Here is a 20861-nt window from a genome sequence, read left to right on the forward strand (position 1 = left end):
AGGCAAGCAGGTGATTGAGTTGCATTGTAGTAGTTTCAACAACATAATGGTTTTTGCTACCCAATCATAATTGTGGTTGTTTCCAGACTCCCTTTAAAGAGCTTTCTGTCTTGATTCAGTTGTTCTATTCACATTTTCAAGGGAGTCTCGAAACCAAAGGCAAATGTTTTTTAACCAATCATAAGTTCATAACTAGTTACATTTCTGTTTGCCTATATATTTTCGATCACAAGTCATTAAATATATTTTATGTTGGTAAATAGAAAAACTGCATTACTAGACATTAAGATATGTAATCGCGTTACCTATCTAGTGTTATTTCCATCATGTCATAGTTGTGATAAAAAAAATAGAGTCGCCATCTGCTCTTTGCTAGCATGTGATTCTTAGAATTTATGTACTTTGTAGAAAAGAGTGTAATTAGAGGTTTAGATTACACCACCCACCCCCCCCCCACCCCCCCCCCCCCTCCAAAATTGTATTCGACAGTTTCATTAATGAAGACTTGAGGGCAGCAGCACAAGTCCTTTATTAAAGAAAAAAAACTTAAGTCTATTATATTATATTAATCGAAAAAAAATATTGAGATTACATTTCATGAGAGAATAATTTGATCTAACTTAATTATTGTCAAGCTTATTATTACAATCATGTGCGACACTATTATTATTTGTGGAGACTTAAGTTAAGATAATGGCTCGTCATGAGATATATCGGAGAAGTCCTCATTATTATCATTGTTGCCTTCGCTGATACTTCCCTGAAAGCAAAATGTAGTATGAAATATCCAAAACCAAATTTGATTCCATCAACATCTAACTATAGTATTCTACCATCAAAAATGAATTTAGCCACTGTAAACATTACAATAAAACCATATCAAATAAGAGTTTAATAAGCTCATTGATTAGTGAATCAGTTTAAGATACCTCATGATTTGAGTGGTACCCGACCTTCCTCCCGTACCCATTCTCAACATACGACCCACCATCATCCGATGTTTCATGCCAATCATGGAAATGTGGATTCCCCTCACCGTGATTCTACAAAGAATGATATGATATCAGTGAACTCCAAGTTCACCGAATGTTTGTATATAACAAAGCCACCATCATCTAATGAGTAATGCAAACAACCCTTTTCATGCTGTTCCGTTAAACTCGATCTATGAACATATCATATACTATATATGTAATAATGCACGAATTAATGGTAACCGAAAACTATTGATATTGAAACAATATATTTTGATTTTTATGATCTTTTTATCTACCGCATTATCGAGAGAACCTACCTGTCAACATACGACCTAAGTGGGCATGAAATTTGAAAATTATCCATATATTATAGGTAAATTTATGTGTTGTTAATATAAATTACATGAAATTGTTTGAAATAAAGCTTTTACATTATATAGAGAAACATATCTCCCTCTCTATATCGAGATAGCTAAATATTGTAATGAATATGCACTTTTACCTGCTAAAATAGGTGTCTTGTAACTGCTAAAATTGACAAAAAAAAACTAAACATGCTAAAGAAGCTCTTACCATGTAATTATTTCCAATATCAGGAAATGGTGGAGTGAATTCGCCTTCATGAACTGGTGTCTGAAACCACACACATAGATAAAGTTATATATATATATAATAATAATAATTATTATTATCATAACGATCTATAACATTCAGGTGCGGCTCTACCACCTTACGATCAATATTATAATATTAATCAACAATTTAATAAATATGTGCACACTAATGGTGTACTTACAAATGAATTTCCAATTTCAGGCATTTGAAGTGGTGGAATCTGAAGCGGTGGAGTTTGTTGAAAAGGTGTCTGAAATCACACACAGATAAAATTATACATGTATATATAATACTATGGTGCAGATTTTTCCAATAGACTCATTTCTCATGGAAGGATCTCTCCTTATTTTAACTATGGACGTATGGTGTAAATTTCTTTAATAAACTCATTTATCGATTATATTTTTTTATCTCAATTGTGCAGTTTGCAAGTATCTTAGTATACTATCTATGTAAATTTTCAGCCAAATAATGTATATATTTACCGATGTCTTAGCCAAGAAAGACTGAATATGTATGTAACTATGTATATGTATGTGTATGTCGATGCAGATCCTTATATATGAAAATGTACCTTCAGCCCCTTAAGCTTTTCTTCGTTTAACTCATATGCTGAAACCTACAAAATAAGTATGTCATCGATCGAAGTACTACTACTACTGGATATATGAAAGTGAATAATGAGTATGCATGAGATGTGGAGCTCGTATAAATCAATACTTACCACTGTAGTACCTAAGAGAACAACGATAAACCGAAATAGCAGAGTTCTAATAGCCATTTTTGTACTCTGTACTGCGTAACTACGAAGCTCAACAATGAGGATTCAAACAGCAGATGACTGTATCTACAACAGAACCAAAATCATGAGTTATAAATAGTGTCGAAATTAGGTATTTCCTTGCAAAATCCATACCACTAGTTCTGTTTCGTATATTCGTATACATACATGTGAATACCACATGACGTGCATTGAGCCCTAGAGTCAAAATTAGCATAAATGGAGTTACCAAAAAGAATATTTATTCACAAGCTTTATTACGTAATTAGCGTATGACCCCAAATTGAAAGGCATCAAACGACAATGCTCGAATTTGTCAAAAAGAAAACTTGCATCTTCAACTTCCATGCTATTTAAGGAGAACAAATTCCTCAAGTCGCATGCTCCATTGAGAAAAGGAGAGGAGAACGGTAATTCACTTATGAGTTATGAGATCAAAGAAAAGGAAGCCAACCTATAATCCAATGCGCTGCTTAAAATATGGAAAGTAAAATCCACACTCTTCAAATTGTAATCCACACCCTCACTTTCTATTTTTCGTAACTTAAAGTCCTTAGTGACTTAAACTTTTGTCTTTTTATTAAAATGATAACTAAAAATAGAAAGTGAGAGTATTTATTACAATTTGGGGAGTGTATATTTTTCACATCCCTAAAACAGACACTCATATGCAAGAATGGATTTAGAAAGTTAACATTGACTACTTGAAAATGAATTTTCAAAAATGAATTTTAAAAAAATGAAAATTAAATTTTTACTTTTCAAATTTGAAAATGTATACAATAGTTTACTAGTTTATGGTGAAAAACATTTCCCAGACTTTAAAAAGCATGAGAATGAAAACGTCATATTGTTGCTTTTAGTTTTTCTATGTAATACTTTAAAACATTTTCATTTTTATTTCCACGTTTTGAGAAATATCTTACTAAAGACATTTCATCTCATATTCATTTTTGAAAGTGAATGTAGACATGAAAATGTTACCACACTACATATTTGTTAAAATTGAAGCAAATTGTTTATTAACATTTCTTAGAAGACGGTATTAGTAATGAAAAATAAAAACACAGGAAAAAACCTTTCAAAACATAAAGATAAAAAGATTAAAAAAAAAATCAAGTTTCTATACTAAACAAAAAAAAATTAAGGATTGCAAAAAAGAATGTGCAAAGAGGAAACTTCATAAATCACAAATTGGAAATGCTATAAATTTGCAGAGTATCTTCAGTATACGATGTGACATAATATAGAAACATGGATGGTCAAACATATGAATTGTTATAAACGATTAAGATTGCACCGTGTATTTACACATCGTGCATATAAGAATTTCTCATAAATTTGACCATAAAAGAGGAAAAGCAAAGCCAGTACCCCATTCAATAATATGTGGACCCACTTTAGACCCAAGAGGAAAGGGCTTTAGGCCCATCTGTTAATCTGTTGACAGGCCAATGGGCAATGAGCCAGTATCTCTTTAGTTCTAGTTTATGGGCTTGAAAGTTAGTCCAGGTTTGCTAGCTCACAGGGAAATTTGAGACATGGATCATAGATGGTATTGATTGAATGAAAGGATCTGGAGTCTTGTAGAAAAAACACTAAATGGCCATTGAATTGATGCAGCAGGGAAGTAGCTGGAAAACCATTACATTTTTCGCATCTCTCTCACAAACACACTTATTAATTACATCCATAGTTGCTTAGGCAGTACTACACATTACAAGCCCTCCAAGAGAGAAAAAAGTTGGATTACTACTACTCTAAGGGCACTTGGATCTGTTGCCGTGGGTGGTCATGTCAGTGTAGCACTTGCCGCATCTTTCCCGGTTGCCGGAAGTTCCCGGAGGCACACATTTGCAGCGGTCACAGCATGTCATGCAAGCCCTCATGCACGTCCTCTTCCTCGAATGCAAAGAGCACCTTTGTTCACACAGTGGAATGCAATCTGCCCAATATGTTAAGCGTAACATCAGATAAACCAATCGAACACTGAAATGGATACATCAAAGGTTTTTATAAATTTTAGACTAAAAGCTTATAGGTTCAAGTATTTTCATGGAAATAAACCCTATACTTTTACTCTTTTAGAAATTAGGACATTTGCACTGTGGTACAATCCTATATGTTATCAGTCAAGTAGGGATGGAACTTGAAGCTCAGTACATGTCCATGGTGAGGAATTGAGGTAACAAACTCACCCTTTTTTGATTTGACTGGGGGAAGTGGTGGAGCATAGGTGGGAGGCTTCACTGGTGGCTTGGGCAGAGGTGGTGCTGGTGGAGGTGCCTTGATAACTTTTGGTGGAGGAGCATAAGTAGGTGGCTTCACTACTGGTGGCTTGGGCAGAGGTGGTGCTGGAGTGGGTGGCTTGATCACTTTTGGCGGTGGAGCATAAGTAGGTGGTGGCTTGGTCACCAGAGGTGGTGGTGTTTGGCTCTGGACATAAGCAGCCTGAAAAATAAGCACACATAATTCAATCAAGATCGGAGCTTTAGTGTGGTACTGAACAAGAAAAGTGAAAAAGACGCTACCTTTATCTTGAGTTCCTCATGAAGATCATGAGATGATGAAGCCTACAAAGACCATACACAACAAAAATTATTTTAGACAAAACCCAAGTATAACAAGTGAACCAAAATGCTAGAGAAGTGTCAGGACTAGAGAGAGATGTGATTAGAGTATCATACCCTTGTGGCAACAAAGAGAATGGTGACCAAGAGAAGGAGGAAGGCTTTGAAAGCCATAGTGTGATGTTCTGTGAACCAAGAATAAGACTAAGCCAGGCAACTAAGATTTATGAGTCAAGGAGAAGAAGAAAGTTGGTTTAAATAGTAGTACTGAAAGGTAGGGATAGTAATTTTTCACAACTCAGTATCTGATATTTATCTTGAGGAAAGAAAGAAAGAAAAAGGAAACAGCTGGAAATACTGATGAAGGTGCTTGACAGCTTCAATTTACCAGACGATGGCGATGATGATGAATGACCAGATCAAGTGGTCAGTAAAGACTAGTACTCAGTACACTCTGCCCTTATAGTAAAGGCTGGCCTGTCCTATATATGACTTGAAATTAGTTTCAACCTTACCCACCTGCCCCAACCCAAGGACGGTGTCCCCCTTATAATCCTATATATCCCTAAGTAATTAATACCAGATGTTTGTATCATATGTCAGCACCAATAAACTAAGATCCTTCACACGAGGCCTGTCTCATGCATATCGAAATCAGACTTGTAACCAAAGCTAACATCTTCTTCCTTCTCATCTTGAAAATTCATTGTCCACCTTCCTAGTTTGGTAGCTTCGATATCTGTATTCAAATAAAAACAATCTGGGGTTGTGAGCTGCCTCCTCTCCCTTCTTGTATGAAAATTCAATTGGCATTTGCACCGACATGCATATATAAGAAAATTCAGCTAGATATATAGAATAGTTTGACTGATGAGAGATGGAAGCAAATGGGAGGACCGGAGGAGGGTGTTTCTGGGTCACTGACTGAGAAATGTGATTTAACAAAGAGAACATTAGGAATCCCAATGCTTTTTCACTACACTTTGTACTAATACTCATCTGATTATGAATTATACCATTTTGAAGTTGAACCAAAATTGGGTACCTCAGTGGAAAACGTGTTTGGTATGGAAATGTCAGAGAGAGATCTTAATCAATCTGTTTTTTCAGCCTGCCTTTGTCTTAGTGTCCTTGACTACACAAATCATATCAGATTGTATTGTATTGTATGAACTGGAAGCTCAAAATCGCAAAAAGAATGAATAAAAACAAACAATAAACAAGAATGAATAAAAACAGACGATAAACCGCGCCAGGTAGGGGTCGAACCTACGACTTTCTGCTTAGGAAACAGACGCTCTATCCACTGAGCTACAGGCGCTTGTTGTGGTGTAAGTTCTTATATTTTTGTATAGGTAAATCATAAATTGAGATTTAAGCACATTGATTCCATGGAGAAACACTCCAAGGACCCATCGGGATCAATTTAGTCGATCGAGGCAAAGACATCATACTATCTCTGCAGTTCGCCAGTAAAGAAAGCACCAACCTAATCTTTATACGGATGAAATTATTGTGACAATTGGGCACCAATCACTATCAGACTCCCAGCTCAGTAAACAAGCAAGCGTGTTCATGGTTTCAGCCTTTCAGCTTTCTCCCCCATACTTTTAGATAAGCCCCAGACTGTGCTACAGACATGCTTACTTCAACAGACATTGCTTTTACACTCACACAGCTGTCCTTTGTCCTCAGCTTGCCTCTACAGTCCAAAGCTGTAAACTTTTTAGGTACATTGTAAACCCAAGGCCAGCAATATATTGTTCTGGCCAGTCTGAGCATCCTGGGTTTGGTTAGTGTTAGAATGAAAGGCATTAGGCATGCATGCCCTTATCATGGTGTTGTTATGGACAGCATACAAGAAAGAAATCTAGAGCATCAATGCAAATTTACAAAGTTAAAAGTACAGTCACTAAGCAAAAACAGTAGACTTTGCATTATACAAAACATCTCAGGATCTGTGAATGTGATATTGTTTATCCTCTTAGTCTTTGATACAAACTGAACAAGACTCGGAAATGGCAGCCTATCACTATTAGGAAAATTTGACCCTCACTAACTACAAACAATTGAGTCATTCGCAACAAAGCTTCGATGATACACTTCTTGTTCTTTTATCGGTTGAATTGCATATATACTAGTAGACAAGCATACAAGTTCTATACAGCAATTTCCTCTTCTTCCTCAAAACTCAAATTCAACGTCTGTAGCTTGAATCCTGAACTCTGTATGGCCTCAACTAAACTGGAAGCAACCCCGGTAGCTTGTACTGTTGTCTGCTTTTTCAGCTGGAGAAAAGATAAAAGGTCATTAGTTCTCCCATTGAAATCAAGAGGTGATTTACACAGAATAGGACACCGAAAGGCATGATCACAGTATAACACAGATAAAGTAGGCCAACTATTCAAACATACAACAGAAGTTACTTATTCTCGATAACACATTTTCCACGAGTGTTTATGTGAATATTACTTCTATTCCTAAGGACAAATCATTCACAGGAAATGCGAATAATGGGAATTGAAAAACAAGAAAAAGTACATATATAACAGCTTAAGTAAATCAAGTATTCGACTATGATGGAACTTGCTCATATATAACAGACTTTTCTACTATACATATGTATATAGCATACATCAAGCCGTGAGCCGTCTGATCGTCTTGAATTTTGAATTGCTAAACGATCGGACGGCTCACGGCTTGATGTATGTCATATAAATGTGTATAGCAGCCGAAACCCATATATAACAGCATGATATGTATTTTCTTTTACCATCATTATACTTATCCTAGATGTAAACATGCAGCACTACTGCTCATATTTCCCTCTGTTACTACCATTACCTATAACTGCTGCATGTTTAAATTAATAGATCAGCATTACATCTTCTATTCTAGAGATTAAACACCATCATTCAAAAACAAACGCGAATAATATAGCCTACACGCACCTCAACAATTCCAATACCCTCATGAACTTCAACCTTCAAGTTGGTAATACCTTGAGTTTCCTACAACAAAATCCACGGACAAACATCAAATCCCGCAACTCCAACACTCCATAATCGCAACGAAAACCCTCAAACAAGTCTAAAACAAAAAATGCACCTCTAATGCTTTTGTCACTGCAGGCACAGCAGCATCACTCAAAGTTCCATCCGCCTTAACAAAAAATAACCAAAACCATAAATCACATACAATGATTTTAATTATAAAGAATGAAACTTTGTACAAATCTACAAACTGGGTACCTGAAAAAACATGGTGAGAGTATCGGAGGGCGAAACGGGTACCGAAACGGGCTGCTCGGCGCCGGCTTCTTCTTCCGGGACTGGTTCAATAGGCGCGTCTTCCTCGGCTGACCTCACAATTGTGGGTCTGCGGGAGCTGGTGTTTCTGACTGAACTCAAGCGCCTGAAGGACCCGGAAACGTTTCGAAACGAAAGAGTGGGAGAAGGAATGGGAATGGAGAGGGAATGGGAATGAGTGAGGGTGGGGATTGGGTGCAGAGGTGAGAATGGTGAGACTGAAATGGTAGCCATTTGTTTTCGCTGAGCTCTATCCTTTTCCTTGGTTTCTCTTCTTCGACTGATACCAGTTCAGAATGTTACTCTCTGAGGAAAGAGGTGATAGCCTAGAAGATAGGCTGGGCCTAGTCTTTGGGCCTTATAACTCACTGCACTAGTATATAGTAGTACCGGTAGTGTTCTTCCCCGATAAAGATATTTACGTTTAGTTACCATTAGATTTACATTTAAATGTTGAAAACAAAACAATTTTATCTTTTGGTCAAATGGTAACTGGATGAACATGACTGTGAATCACAGTGATTCTGCCTAGTAACTTCTTTCTTGGTGTAGCTAGGAAGAGTTTTATTTATTTATTTATTTATTTATTTATTTTTAATTCGGTTTAGTTAGCTCGGCACTGTATTACTTACCTTTGTAATTGGAATATTCTAACACCAGCTTCTTCTTGAGCTGAATTACGGGTGTCTTTCATCGACTAGCCTCAAAATTGTGGGTGTGTGGCCGATCTTGAAGGAGCTGGAAACGTTTCATAACGTATAGGTGGGAGAAAGGAACAGGCATTGCTGAGGGAATGGGATACAGCGAGTGTTGGGATTGAGTACAGAGTTGAGAATTTGCAGCCATTTGTTTTTGGTTAGTTTTATTATCCTTCTGATTTCTGGACATGACAGACAGAGAAGTACAGCCTAGTATGGACTCATTGGTCTAATGAATCAATCCTAGCCGATAATTGATATATGCGTGAGTCTCAACAAATAAAAAAACAAGACAAGACGTACATGAGAAATTTCACTGCAAATTTGGGGTTCAAAATGATCACTGCAAATTTTACATAGACCTGGCAATCATAGTGAGAAGGAGTGTACTTGCCTAAAGAAAACCAGTGCATTAGACATGTTTAGCACACTGAATATTAAGGCACTCCTGATTCTGATTCTCTCTAATTCCCCCTTTTGGACATTTGAGCTACTATTGCTGGGATTCCACTTCAACTTGACCATCTGGTTAAGCATATAAGATCCACTCAATTCTAATGAATATGAACAAAGGCATAACACCATTCAATTCTAATCAATATGAGCATGAGAACTCGTTGAACTGGAAGCCACTCACCTCTGAGATTTACTGCTCGGTTTGCTAGAACATCAGCATCTGCATTGAACTCCTGCAAGGTAAGCATATCACATCAGGTTAAAAAAATAGAGATTTGAAAGAATTTAGTAGAAACCATGAACATAGACCATATAATCGTCATATGTTTGTGCTATACATCAAAACAAGGTCAAATTCTTTTTTGGACAACTGGACTCTTCTCCATACAGAAATTTCTTTAACACAACCATACATACCCTGAGAACATGATTGATCTGAAAAGAAGTAAACTTGTCCTTAAGCTGCTTGGCCACTTGGCACAGGTCGGCCATATTCTGATTTTTTGTCTTCCAGGTCCCCTGAATCTGTTATATCAGAATTCCTCATAAGAGAACTCGTAAATAAAACATAAAGAGTGAATTATCAAACAAGTAACAAAGGTGGGAATTACGGACACTCAAGTGCATTAACATATACAAACCTGGCAGCAGACAAGTTTAGAGTCTCCCTGAACACGAATGTGCTTATAACCTTTCTCAAGAGCATATTTCAATCCTAGAATTACAGCTCGATATTCAGCGACGTTATTTGTTGCAATGCCCACGCCTTCCCGCAGCCGGTGCAACTATAGTAACCCCAATGTTATGAAGAGATCCATTTTTACAAAAACAAAAATATATATCAAAAAAAATTCACAATGTTTTCATGAACTCCACATACAACACTCCCATCTTCAGCACGAAGTACAGCTCCTGCACCAGATAATCCAGGATTTCCTTTTGAAGCTCCATCAAACTCAAGTATGCAGGATTGCTGGATGAAGACATAGACGAGGCATATATTAAGAAATCCACTTCACATGACCATAATCACGACACTAGACATAGGTCTTCGGTGTTGATCATAAAATACGAAATTGTGATCTTAGTGGTGGTGACACAAGGCAACTTACACCAGTAGTAGAATAATTCGAGTTCGATTACAATGATCAGCTTTAAAATGCTTATGTGAAGAAAAACTGGAAGCCAAAAAACATCATTTGCAGAATAAATACAATAAACAAGTGATCAACGCAACTCCATAATCCAGCCAAACTGAAGGTATCTGGATTTTCATGCCAATCTGGCCAGAACAAAATTTCCATGTAGCATAAGATACTTACATCCGGCAATGTCCTCTGTGGAGGGTCATTGACACCTGAATTTACCACATCCGGCAATCTCATTCGCGTAAGCTGATGAGGTGCAATTTTGAAGCCAGAATTAACCATAGAAGACGCTGGCTGCTGAAAAATTATAATAAAAACCCGAATCATACAATGAGTAACCAAATAGAAGATCTTCTATCATACTACAAAAGTTCCATGTAGCATATGATACTTACATCCAGTGATCTCTTTTGTGGAGGGTCATTGACACCTGAATTTATCACATCCGGCATTCTCTTTCGTGTAAGCTGATCAGGTGCAATTTTGAACCCTGAATTAACCATAGAAGATGCTGGCTGCTGAAAGATTATAATAAAAAACCAAATTATACAATGAGGAACCAAACAAAAGATTTAATATCATATGCAACTAGTTCCACGCCACATGCCATGAAAATAACAGATACCCAAACAGAAACTAGAACACATGAAATCATCAATTCAAACCTGGTAAGGACAAGCAACAAGGCTTCCAAACAGACCATCTTTCACATCACTGGCACTGATAGTATATGAAGCATTCTTAAGCCCATGCGAGACAAGGTACTCCTCGGCCTCCTTAGGCAAACCATACCCTTTAAACACACTTACAGAAGGATTGCATACCTAAAAACATAACCAAACCTCATATGTAATCCTCCATCAACTCATCAAGTTCTTAGAAAAACCAGTTTTCATCTAATAACATTTTCCAGTAGCATAGTATCTCATAAAAAATCAGGGAGGTACTCTATACCCACCACCAGAATCCATTCTCTTCTACATAATGAACACCACAACGGCACAACAATACAATGTAGCAGTAAATTTCAGTTGCATGCTAGAACGAAAGGGCATAGTTATTTCAACAAAATAAACAAGACCCAGTAATATAATCAAATGGGAAATCAAAAATTGATAAAACAATGAGAGTGATCAAATTATAAAAGGCTTAAAAGATCAAAACTTTACCGATGAACCAGCTTGGTTTTGGCAATCCTTCAAGCTTTTATATATGCCAACCACATCTCCCTTTCGAACAACATAAAAGGCATCCTTCTCTTCCTCCATTGAAGCTTAAAGTTTCAAACTTTGAAGAACCCAGAACAAGTTGAACTCAACTGCACTACTGACTGGACTTTTACTTCAGGGCTGAGTAACTTGACTCCTCAATGGTGAAGATCACAGAGTGTTTTCTATAAAAAGCATATTATGGGCTAGTACAGATTTGGGCTTAGACTATGATTAAGCCCAATTGTCCAATATGCCTTGATTCTTAGGTCAGGTTAAGATTTAGCTTTTGTCACCAAATGAAGACATCATGAGACATGTAACATGCCTGCATATGAGATATGACAGCCAGAAACACTCCAACTAATTCAGATTCAATCCATATGACAAAAGGATTCTTTGTCTTCTCCTTCATTGATTGTGCCTTGCTGCCTTTCATGAAAATCCAATTCTGTTTTATATTGGTGTGATTTGGTCTGGTTCTGTTTGTTTGGTGTTGTTGTTCTTGTGTGAGAGGCTAATGGTAACAGTTCATACAGCAATGGAAAGATAACTGAAATTTTGTTATAAAGATTGTCATTATTTTCACTGGTTACAAATATCATTGTACAATTAACTAGATATTTATATCATGCATATTACCTTCTATTTCATATGGGAAAATGGTAACTGTGTCTACATGTAATTGAATCCAACTTTGAACACCAAAGAGCTTGAAATATGTCTCTTACAGTTCAACATATATCTATCAAAGAATAACTGTGGGCAATTGACGCTTTGTTTGAAGCTTTTAGCTAACCTGCTCACCTATTAAGTCCAAGCCTACAACAAGAAAGGACAAGCCTTGGAAAAGCAAGAAATAGAAGTGAACTCCATGAGCTGATAGGAAACTTCTTGCTGATGCTGTGAGTAGGAGGAAAGCAAGAGCAAGCTCTTTTCTGTAGATCCCATTTTTCTTCTTCTTCTTGGGAGGTGCTACTTCTTGTTCCTTGAGTTTGCTCAACAATTCTAAACCAGACTCGGAGTTCCTCCTTAGGATCTTGTCTTCACTCGAGGATTCTCTTTCTGCAAGCGCAAACAAATCTGATTCTGATGATCTTCCGGTCTTCTTTGTCACCACCCACTCATAAGAACTTCCCAGTTGAAATAGACCGGAGACCATGGCATTGAATTTTGTCACGGACATTGTGTTTTCAAAGAGTAGGTATGGGACTAAGAAAGGGAAAGATTTTGGGGATGGTAAAATGTTTAGGAAGGACATGAAAATGGGCACATAGCAAATTACCCAAAGGGGAAGTTCAGCCTCAGGAATGAACATGGTCAATGGAAGTATGATACAGAACAATGTGAATGAGTAAAAGGGAAGAATTAGCTTCCTCAAAAGAAAGAACAGAAATATCAAGTTGGCCTTTTTGAATATAGATATCTGCACAATTGTAATCAAGAAATCGTAAGTTTGTTACACACTTACAACATGACAACTTTGGAAATGCTGAAGTATACACAAATGAAAGGTGAAAAACCAACCTTGGAAGTTAAGATAGCTGGAAGGCATAATCTGAAGAGCTGCATTGGACCCGAATGCCAACGGTGCTGCTGTTTCTTGTAAGTTTCATAGGACTCTGGTAGTTCACAGAGGGCTTCTACATCATTGAGGAATATGAATTTCCATCCATTCAAGTGTGCTCGAACAGCAATGTCCATGTCTTCAACTGTTGTTCTCTCTAGCCAGCCTCCTGATTCTTCCAGAGCCTTAATCCTCCAAACTCCAGCGGTTCCATTGAACCCGAAGAAATTTAGAAAAACACCATTAACTTGCTGCTCCACTTCAAAATGGAAGCATAAGTTAATGTTTTGCAGCCTTGTAAGTAAATTCTCATCCTTGTTCACAAATGACCACCTAGCCTGGACTAGTCCTAATTCTGGATTTCCCTGTGAAAAGTTCAAAGATTGTTAGTGGCTAATTTAGAAAACACTTCATCTATAGAGCATATTATACTAGTCAGTCACATGAGTCGATCAATCACCTTGAAGTGAGGAACAGTGAGTTTAAGAAAATCAGGATTGGGTGTGAAATCAGCATCAAAAATTGCCACAAACTCGTAGTCTTTGACATACTCACAACCCATGGCAGATTTAAGATTCCCAGCTTTGTACCCTGTTCTGATCAATCTATGCCTGTAGATTATATTGATGCCTTTCTGACTCCATTCCGAGATTTCGTCCTGGATCAAATTCTGCAGAATTATGTCGTCTGAGTCGTCCAAAACTTGAATCAAAAGTCTGTCTCTTGGCCAATCCATCTGGCACGCGGCCGCAATGGATTGTTCGTACACCTGAAGAAATTGAAACATACACAAAGCAACATAAGAATCCAACACAAAAGGTCTTGTTATAACAGAAATTAAGTACACCTAGTTTGTTCTGATTACCTCTCTCTCATTGCACATGGGAATCTGAAGAAGGACCATTGGGAAGCTAGAAGGGTCTTCAACATCATAAGCATCTGGCTCAATTCTTGGCTTTATCTTCTTGAACTTGATCCAGAAACATCCAAGACACAAAACCAATCTATCAAGAGATTGGATCAAGAACAGTATAATGCAAAATTTAGAGAGGAATATAGCCACAGGAGCAATATAATCAACTCTGAAAGACAACCAAGCCATATAAGACCAGTGCAGCAGACCCTGAACCTCCCAAGGATGATGAACCAGATTCAAATTCCAGTTCTTGTAATGAGCAATCACTTCAACTCCCAAAGCCACAATTGACAAAACAAGAAACGCTTGAATGAATCTATACAACTTCCCTCGATTCCTCGGCTCCTCGTCGCTCATGTCCGATGAGGTAATGCGTTTTCTGAATGCCATTGGAAGCCATGAGAGACAAGCAAAGATTCTGTTGACTTTGAGAAGAAGAACCCATGTGAACTGTTTAGTGCTGGCTGCTTTCTCCTTCTCAAAAGACTTGGTCTTTGAGAAAGAGTTGTTTGGCTTCTCTATTGTAACTGCAACTGAATTGTTTGGAGCCATTTTCTTGAGAAACCAATGAAGAAAAGGAACACAGTATCCAGATCAAATCTTGAAACTGAAAGTTGAACTAGAAACGATAAACCATTTGAAAACAAAACTGGGATCTCTTAGAGAGAGATCAGTGAGAGCATGAACTCAGAACTGGAGGCTTTATATTGGGCAGTTGAAGTACAAATCCAGCAGAGAGAGGAAGGTGTAGAAATTCCATAAAGGCTGTGGTGAGAAATGGAAGGTGCATCATCAAAATCATTATTAAATGGTAACTAGCTAATTACCAGGAAAGAGTAATAAAGTGCAAGTCAAATTTGTTTGGATTGTATAAAGGTAAACAGGGTGGTGCTTCAGGAACAATCAGCTGGTTTTGATATGCATCACAGTCTGGTAAGCTGATAAGGAATTTAATATAAAGAATAAAACAACCAGGTTCCAGATCATCCGCTATGCCCACACACATGTAAAAGAGGTTCTCTTGTCTACTCATTTGGGCACCTACACTTGCACAGAAGTTTCGGTTCCTTCTTTTTTTGGAATTTTTACGAATCTAAGTTGTCCAGATAAAAATCTTGATTAGTTGTAGAAGTTCTTCTTGAATTTGTCCTTCTCGCCGGCGCTATAACTGTCAGTCTGTCACAATGGGAAGTAAATCGTCGTTGAAAATCACAATCAGCAACAAGGAGTGAGCTGAGACCCTTTTTTCTCCGCTTATTTTCTTCAGTTATATATGTAGAAAATGTATAACGGAGCGCGTATTTTTATGTTTCTGTTTTTTGTTTTTCGATATTTGGATAGAGAATTGATCACCGTTTATTCGATGTATTTATATATATGTTGATATGATTGAATTAGTATCTTAATTACAATATATAAAACCTAACACAGCTTTTGATGTCCCAAATAAGAGTTAAATTATAGTTTATACGAATAAAGTGCGTAATAAGTTATTTTAAAAATCAAACATTTTCAAAATAGTCAAGAAAATACAATATTTCTAAATTATACAAATACATAACGAGGATTTGTAAAACACTAAAACGTTAAAAAAATTGGGAACGTTCCAGATCGACTTCCAGAGAGTCTGGATGTTCATATTGTAGCTGATCAACGAGTAATCCCAATTATTCGACATATTTGCTTATTCATTTTCATTGATGGATGTCAAAACATGCATGCATCAACTGTGATAGATAGGTCTGGAAAACGTGTACAGAAAAATCATATATACAGAGTCACAGAGTTTGAGAGAAGTCAAACCTAAGGCGCACGTTACTGCGTTATTCTTGGACCCTGTAGCAGCAGAGACTATATAACTTATTCCTTACTCTGATGCATGATATGGCTGTGAAAGCAATTTGATCTCTGATATATATGGAGACGTCGTCATTTGACTTCGCACTCGTACTAATTCTGATTTAGATTAGCGGTGGAGATATATATGAAATGAAAATGAGGAAATTGATTAGTCATGTTTGATGGCTCATATATGTGCATGCTAGCTAGCTCCCTGCAAAGTCCCAATCTCAGCCAAAACAACTGCAGGCTCTTTCTGGTGGAGTAAACAGATCGATTTAGCTAGGGCACTGCAACCTTAGCTAAACCAGAAGATCGATCCTGCAGTGATGCAGCAGAGGATGGTTTTCGAGGACTACCAACATGGAATGTTGTCCGGCAGAATCACATCGATGTGATCACTATTGCTTATGCTTGCCATTTCACGAGCTAGTACTACTACTGCAAATAAGTTCCATGTGAGGGAGCTGGAATTATTCTATGCAGAGAATCGACTGGGGTAGTAGTAGTAGTACTGCATGCTGCTGCGACCTTAATTAGCGGACTGGGATTGGTCTCTATAAAAAACATATACATCATTCGTTAATTGCATCGATCTCTCGTCTCCTTTAAAATATACATCATCGATCTGACGTCCGGCAAGAACAAATATAATTAGTATGCTTCATGTGCGCGATTCCCTAAGATTGTATTTCCGACGTTGCATCTTGCATGAGCCATATTAATCATTGGCGTGAATTGCTTTAAGATGCAGACTAATCCAGGCAAGCCGATTTATATTTTTCTCAGGTTCCCAACTAGTTAATCATAAACAAACAATCCCTTCGGATCTGAGTCTCTGATCCATGCCATCATCGTATATAAGTTTAGTGATATGCACCATCTTCTTACTCCCAAATATGTGTGACTATTAAAACAAAAATTACTATATATTTATATCATTACTTTACATCGCAACAATGTACGTATGTTGAACTTCCAGTAACTTGTTGCATGTGTGAACTAGCTCATCATTAACAATACAAGATACATGTCGAGCAATTATTCATCAAATACAACGTACAACATTTTAGATCATGATACTCGATCGGGAGAATTTCTTGGTTGATATATGTACTAATTAAACTTTCGCGAATAACACAGGACCTAGTCACACACATAACACATTCAAGTGTTTGCAACAGACTGAAAGCTACACATACAACTTCATTGGCTACCATCCATTACATACAGATGAGTACAATATCTATCAGAATCATGTACGTGAGTACATCCATCGACAGGTCGAGCTAGTAATCGATAAAAACACATGCTATTCGTCACTGTTGATACATTGAGTTCACTAAACTTAACTTTATCATGATAAGACTTGCATTGTACAAACCAAACTACAAATATTGTTGAGTTCGGCTTAGTTCAGAGATGAAGATTGTCATATCTTATCGAGAAACTGATCTAGCTTCTTCTTTCTTTCTTTCTTTCTTTCTACAGTTGGGCCTTTGATTAGACTTCTTTTATCCTTGCTCTAGTTGGATCCATTGGACATTTGAGCATACAAAAACACAAATGATACAATTGCATTTTGGTTGCGTCCTTATGAGGTGAGAGGATATGTGTGATCAGTGGCGAATCCAAGAATTTTCATCAACTAAGGCAAGTCTTAAGCTAAGTAGTAACGTTCAAAGAAAAATTAAGACGACGAACTATGATGTTTATAAATTATAATTGAACCCGTCCTATTTGGACTATGCGTTTTGCATCATAGTTTTTTTTCTTATGGAGCGACGTTAGAACATCGTTTTGATTTGTAATAAGAAAAAAAAAATGTATGGAATTCACGTCTTCTTCCCCAAATTTATATGGTTTGCCCATTTTCTGCCATTTTTGCTTGTTTGTCTATAACTAAGAATTTGACTTTTCTACTTAAATTTATGTTGTTTGGATTTGCTTGGACGACTTCTAACTTTCGGAACAATCTAGCTTATGTCATCATTACTTCATCTAATGATTATAAGACATCCAAGTAGATACAAACAACTTAAATCCAAGCAGAGAATCCGGATCCTATAACTAAACCTATATATATAATCAAGGTAAAGCAAAAAATTTAGTCTATGCATGCATCCGCCACTGTGTGTGATTGTGTTTTTATTTTAGTCCTAGACGATTGAGGAGAGAAAATTAAAAGAAATGTGAGATTTGTGATCTTACGAAGGCGCCGTGTTACCATATTCAGGATTTGGACTGTGGGATTGCGTGGTCTTGCTTCTATCAATATACTGATGTGCTGTGATCAGCTAGTAACCGGATGGCCGAGATTATGCTGCGTATTATCAGCCATCATTAATCAATAATAGATGTGTCTCTGTGATGGGCTTATTAGCCAAGGGAAAGGGGGATGCCAACCTTAATATCTAAAGCAAATCAAATAGGGGTCTTCCACAAGGCCCAAGAGTCCGGCCACCAAAGTTTAGACTTAAAGACCGACTTGAAGAAAAACATGCAGCTGGAGCTGGCAAAGACTCGAACCAGACAAAGAGAGTTGTTTGATGAATCGTGATTGTTAAGATTGTGAAAGCTATGTTTACCACATAAGATGAAACATCCAGAGAGCACTGTGATTAAGCCAGCAACATAAAGCAGTGCCGTGTCTACCACTATTATCCCAGCAATCTATTCATATGCCCTCCACCATCTTCCTGTCCTTTTCAGTTTAAACCCTCACCGGCCCATTCCATGCCATCTCAATCTTTCTACAATTATTTCAAAGTCCCACTTGAAAATCTTCCCCAGTTTTTTCAACAATTGAAGCTTGTGTTTTGAATTAAACGGCTTGATGTAATTTTTAATATTTCTACGTCAATATATGCAAGATACATGGTTTTGTTTTGTTTGGTTTTGTTTGGTTTGCACGATTAATAAGTTCCTATGACATTGCCCTTTCTATTGCATTGACTCTTAACTCTTAAGAAAAGTTTATTATTTGGTACCAGAAATACGTATTCGATCTCGGATTTCGTTCTTGAATCCTGACCTAGCTATCAGCTATATTATCATAAGATTGAGATTGATATCATATTATATGCTATCAGCTATGTTAATGAATCTGATGTACTTTGAAATCGATCTGAATGGGCATGAACCATGGTGCAGAATGCAATGGAAGTTTTTAAATGACAAACAAATAAGAACCCAAATCTAATTGGACAGCAAACCCCTGAAAGAAACAAAGTAATTTCAATGCCGGCCTTCGAAACTTAATTAGAAACATGAATTCATTGATTCTCTCATGGCTTTAGTTTATTCATAGGTTAGGTATAGCCGTATAGATTTAGGAAGGAGATGAGCATGCATGGACCAGAATGCTGGCCATGATATACTCTACTGGTATAGAGTCATTTTGCATAAAGATATATTACCCATTGATATTGACTGCATCATCGTTTAAGAATATTGTTGTATAAAACACGATATATATTGGGCAAGATAAGGTCTTTTGTATGGTTCGATTTTGGTATAAAATTGTCAAATTTCTGATAACTCAATGCTAATCTTATCGATTAGAAACAAAAATAAATAAACTCAAACGATTCTTAATAAGACAATATGAAACTTTTTAAAATAAAATTGCGTACATGAGAACGAAAATGAGTTAATTTGCCTAAGTCGGTACCAACTATGTAACAAGTGTAGTCATGGTACAAAGACTACAAACAGTTTTATTGCATTGGAATTGAGCTGTTCTAGAACCCTGATCAATTCAATTAGTCCATTAAGCAACAAGACTGTCACAAGTCATGTCAAATTAACTAATCAAGAAGCTAGGCCGGGGATAGTTATACATATAAAAGCAAGCTGCATGTAACTTGTACGATCAAAATTGGTTACGACTGAAAATCAAGAACCGATAAACACATAAATACCCATTTACGTGTGCACATATGTTTGTTGTTTTCCTCTCTTACATTGTTTTGATTGTGAAACCGATTGTGATGATTTAGATGTGTCGCATTCATCACAGATAGGCCACATTGTGTAGCCAAATCAGTCCACGGCAAAATCAAAAAGAAAAGAAAGAAGAAGAAAAAACCCTAATCAAACCACCGGGCCATTGCCATTTCCCTGAAACGAGATGACGAGTTTGTTGGGGTTCAATAAAACAATAATTTCCCCGGTCAAAATCAGATGCAACATTGCTGGGTTTATTTTCTGCAAACGTAGCTTTCAGAAGTCCCTTTTTTATATATAAACCCTAAAACCACCCAACCGAAAGCAGTCGTTTTCCGGCTGTCAGCGTCGACGACTCTGAGCGGTTTGGACTGTAATGCGAGCTATAGCTTTAGGGTTTTTTTTCTCTCTGGGATTTTGCTTAATATAAACACTAAACACTAAACCTAGCAACATCAGCATCATTCATCGATCATAATCATATCACTGTATGGGAGAAAAGGACAATCCATGTGATGAATTAGATGAGAGGTGGCTGGCTGACTGGGGTGCTACGATTCTTTTGTGAAGTTTGGTTTGAGGGTGACCAATAAGAGAGATGGAATCATCGACCTAGAGGTAGATAGAGGGAGAGAACAAAGACCTTTGTGTTTGTGATGGCTGGATTTGTCAAACATACATGTTACATGTTATGTCATGGAGGTATCGTGTTCACTGATTTAAGGGGTGAGGAATTGATTCAACGGTTGTGATTGGACGGAGATCTAAGTCGGTTATGTGGTTCACCGGAAAATATTCCAGTGGGTGCGGTGTACAAGCTCGTGTATGGG

The 20861-nt window shown here is 37.1% G+C and overlaps 5 protein-coding genes and 1 non-coding gene across 7 annotated transcripts; all 6 read right to left on the reverse strand.

The window, feature by feature from the left end:
* Positions 1 to 531: 531 nt before the first annotated feature.
* On the reverse strand, positions 532 to 2441 carry LOC101308784. Of its 2 annotated transcripts, XM_004304535.1 has the most exons (6): positions 2317 to 2441; positions 2167 to 2211; positions 1774 to 1842; positions 1551 to 1610; positions 930 to 1043; positions 547 to 760 (listed from the first exon to the last, which is right to left on the reverse strand). In XM_004304535.1, the coding sequence occupies exons 1-6, from the start codon at positions 2371 to 2373 to the stop codon at positions 686 to 688; spliced, it is 420 nt and encodes a 139-aa protein (XP_004304583.1). In that variant the 5' UTR covers positions 2374 to 2441; the 3' UTR covers positions 547 to 685. The 2 variants fall into 2 exon arrangements, with proteins under 2 accessions (XP_004304584.1, XP_004304583.1); XM_004304536.1 differs by lacking the exon at positions 2167 to 2211 and having other exon boundaries at positions 532 to 760; positions 2317 to 2440.
* A 1516-nt stretch (positions 2442 to 3957) lies between these two features.
* On the reverse strand, positions 3958 to 5172 carry LOC101309276. Its single transcript, XM_004304537.1, has 4 exons — positions 5061 to 5172; positions 4905 to 4946; positions 4572 to 4824; positions 3958 to 4318 (listed from the first exon to the last, which is right to left on the reverse strand). The coding sequence occupies exons 1-4, from the start codon at positions 5115 to 5117 to the stop codon at positions 4134 to 4136; spliced, it is 537 nt and encodes a 178-aa protein (XP_004304585.1). The 5' UTR covers positions 5118 to 5172; the 3' UTR covers positions 3958 to 4133.
* A 1019-nt stretch (positions 5173 to 6191) lies between these two features.
* On the reverse strand, positions 6192 to 6264 carry TRNAR-CCU. Its single transcript has one exon. It is a non-coding gene; the product is annotated as a tRNA-Arg (tRNA).
* Positions 6265 to 6981: 717 nt separating this feature from the next.
* On the reverse strand, positions 6982 to 8538 carry LOC101309568. The gene is made up of 4 exons (XM_004304538.1): positions 8195 to 8538; positions 8052 to 8105; positions 7895 to 7954; positions 6982 to 7231 (listed from the first exon to the last, which is right to left on the reverse strand). Exons 1-4 carry the CDS (start codon positions 8483 to 8485, stop codon positions 7103 to 7105), a joined length of 534 nt encoding a protein of 177 aa, XP_004304586.1. The 5' UTR covers positions 8486 to 8538; the 3' UTR covers positions 6982 to 7102.
* A 712-nt stretch (positions 8539 to 9250) lies between these two features.
* LOC101310144 lies at positions 9251 to 11920 on the reverse strand. Its single transcript, XM_004304540.1, has 9 exons — positions 11723 to 11920; positions 11219 to 11377; positions 10949 to 11071; positions 10728 to 10850; positions 10286 to 10378; positions 10047 to 10190; positions 9823 to 9930; positions 9587 to 9638; positions 9251 to 9474 (listed from the first exon to the last, which is right to left on the reverse strand). Exons 1-9 carry the CDS (start codon positions 11819 to 11821, stop codon positions 9443 to 9445), a joined length of 933 nt encoding a protein of 310 aa, XP_004304588.1. The 5' UTR covers positions 11822 to 11920; the 3' UTR covers positions 9251 to 9442.
* A 384-nt stretch (positions 11921 to 12304) lies between these two features.
* LOC101309856 (xyloglucan glycosyltransferase 4-like) lies at positions 12305 to 15017 on the reverse strand. Its single transcript, XM_004304539.1, has 4 exons — positions 14194 to 15017; positions 13789 to 14097; positions 13289 to 13693; positions 12305 to 13187 (listed from the first exon to the last, which is right to left on the reverse strand). The coding sequence occupies exons 1-4, from the start codon at positions 14794 to 14796 to the stop codon at positions 12552 to 12554; spliced, it is 1953 nt and encodes a 650-aa protein (XP_004304587.1). The 5' UTR covers positions 14797 to 15017; the 3' UTR covers positions 12305 to 12551.
* Positions 15018 to 20861: the final 5844 nt, after the last annotated feature.

The sequence above is a fragment of the Fragaria vesca genome, linkage group LG6 (assembly GCF_000184155.1).
Source record: "Fragaria vesca subsp. vesca linkage group LG6, FraVesHawaii_1.0, whole genome shotgun sequence".
Classification (NCBI taxonomy): domain Eukaryota; kingdom Viridiplantae; phylum Streptophyta; class Magnoliopsida; order Rosales; family Rosaceae; genus Fragaria; species Fragaria vesca.

What these genes read in the sequence shown, in the direction of transcription:
- LOC101310144 (XM_004304540.1), bottom strand. Translation starts at nt 11,821, where the DNA reads ATGGAGGAAGAGAAGGATGCCTTTTATGTTGTTCGAAAGGGAGATGTG. An exon ending in CACAAAAGAGATCACTGGAT is followed by an intron (nt 10,851 to 10,948) that starts GTAAGTATCATA and finishes ATAATTTTTCAG; the next exon opens with CAGCCAGCGTCTTCTATGGT. An exon ending in CCGAGCAGTAAATCTCAGAG is followed by an intron (nt 9,475 to 9,586) that starts GTGAGTGGCTTC and finishes ATGCTTAACCAG; the next exon opens with ATGGTCAAGTTGAAGTGGAA.
- LOC101309568 (XM_004304538.1), bottom strand. Translation starts at nt 8,485, where the DNA reads ATGGCTACCATTTCAGTCTCACCATTCTCACCTCTGCACCCAATCCCC. An exon ending in CTCTCACCATGTTTTTTCAG is followed by an intron (nt 8,106 to 8,194) that starts GTACCCAGTTTG and finishes TTTTTTGTTAAG; the next exon opens with GCGGATGGAACTTTGAGTGA. An exon ending in AGGGTATTGGAATTGTTGAG is followed by an intron (nt 7,232 to 7,894) that starts GTGCGTGTAGGC and finishes TCTTTTCTCCAG; the next exon opens with CTGAAAAAGCAGACAACAGT.
- LOC101308784 (XM_004304535.1), bottom strand. Translation starts at nt 2,373, where the DNA reads ATGGCTATTAGAACTCTGCTATTTCGGTTTATCGTTGTTCTCTTAGGT. An exon ending in TTCTCTTAGGTACTACAGTG is followed by an intron (nt 2,212 to 2,316) that starts GTAAGTATTGAT and finishes CTTATTTTGTAG; the next exon opens with GTTTCAGCATATGAGTTAAA. An exon ending in GGTACCACTCAAATCATGAG is followed by an intron (nt 761 to 929) that starts GTATCTTAAACT and finishes TTTTGCTTTCAG; the next exon opens with GGAAGTATCAGCGAAGGCAA.
- LOC101309856 (XM_004304539.1), bottom strand. Translation starts at nt 14,796, where the DNA reads ATGGCTCCAAACAATTCAGTTGCAGTTACAATAGAGAAGCCAAACAAC. An exon ending in CCATGTGCAATGAGAGAGAG is followed by an intron (nt 14,098 to 14,193) that starts GTAATCAGAACA and finishes CAATTTCTTCAG; the next exon opens with GTGTACGAACAATCCATTGC. An exon ending in CAGCTATCTTAACTTCCAAG is followed by an intron (nt 13,188 to 13,288) that starts GTTGGTTTTTCA and finishes ACAATTGTGCAG; the next exon opens with ATATCTATATTCAAAAAGGC.
- LOC101309276 (XM_004304537.1), bottom strand. Translation starts at nt 5,117, where the DNA reads ATGGCTTTCAAAGCCTTCCTCCTTCTCTTGGTCACCATTCTCTTTGTT. An exon ending in ATGAGGAACTCAAGATAAAG is followed by an intron (nt 4,825 to 4,904) that starts GTAGCGTCTTTT and finishes CTTATTTTTCAG; the next exon opens with GCTGCTTATGTCCAGAGCCA. An exon ending in CCCAGTCAAATCAAAAAAGG is followed by an intron (nt 4,319 to 4,571) that starts GTGAGTTTGTTA and finishes CATATTGGGCAG; the next exon opens with ATTGCATTCCACTGTGTGAA.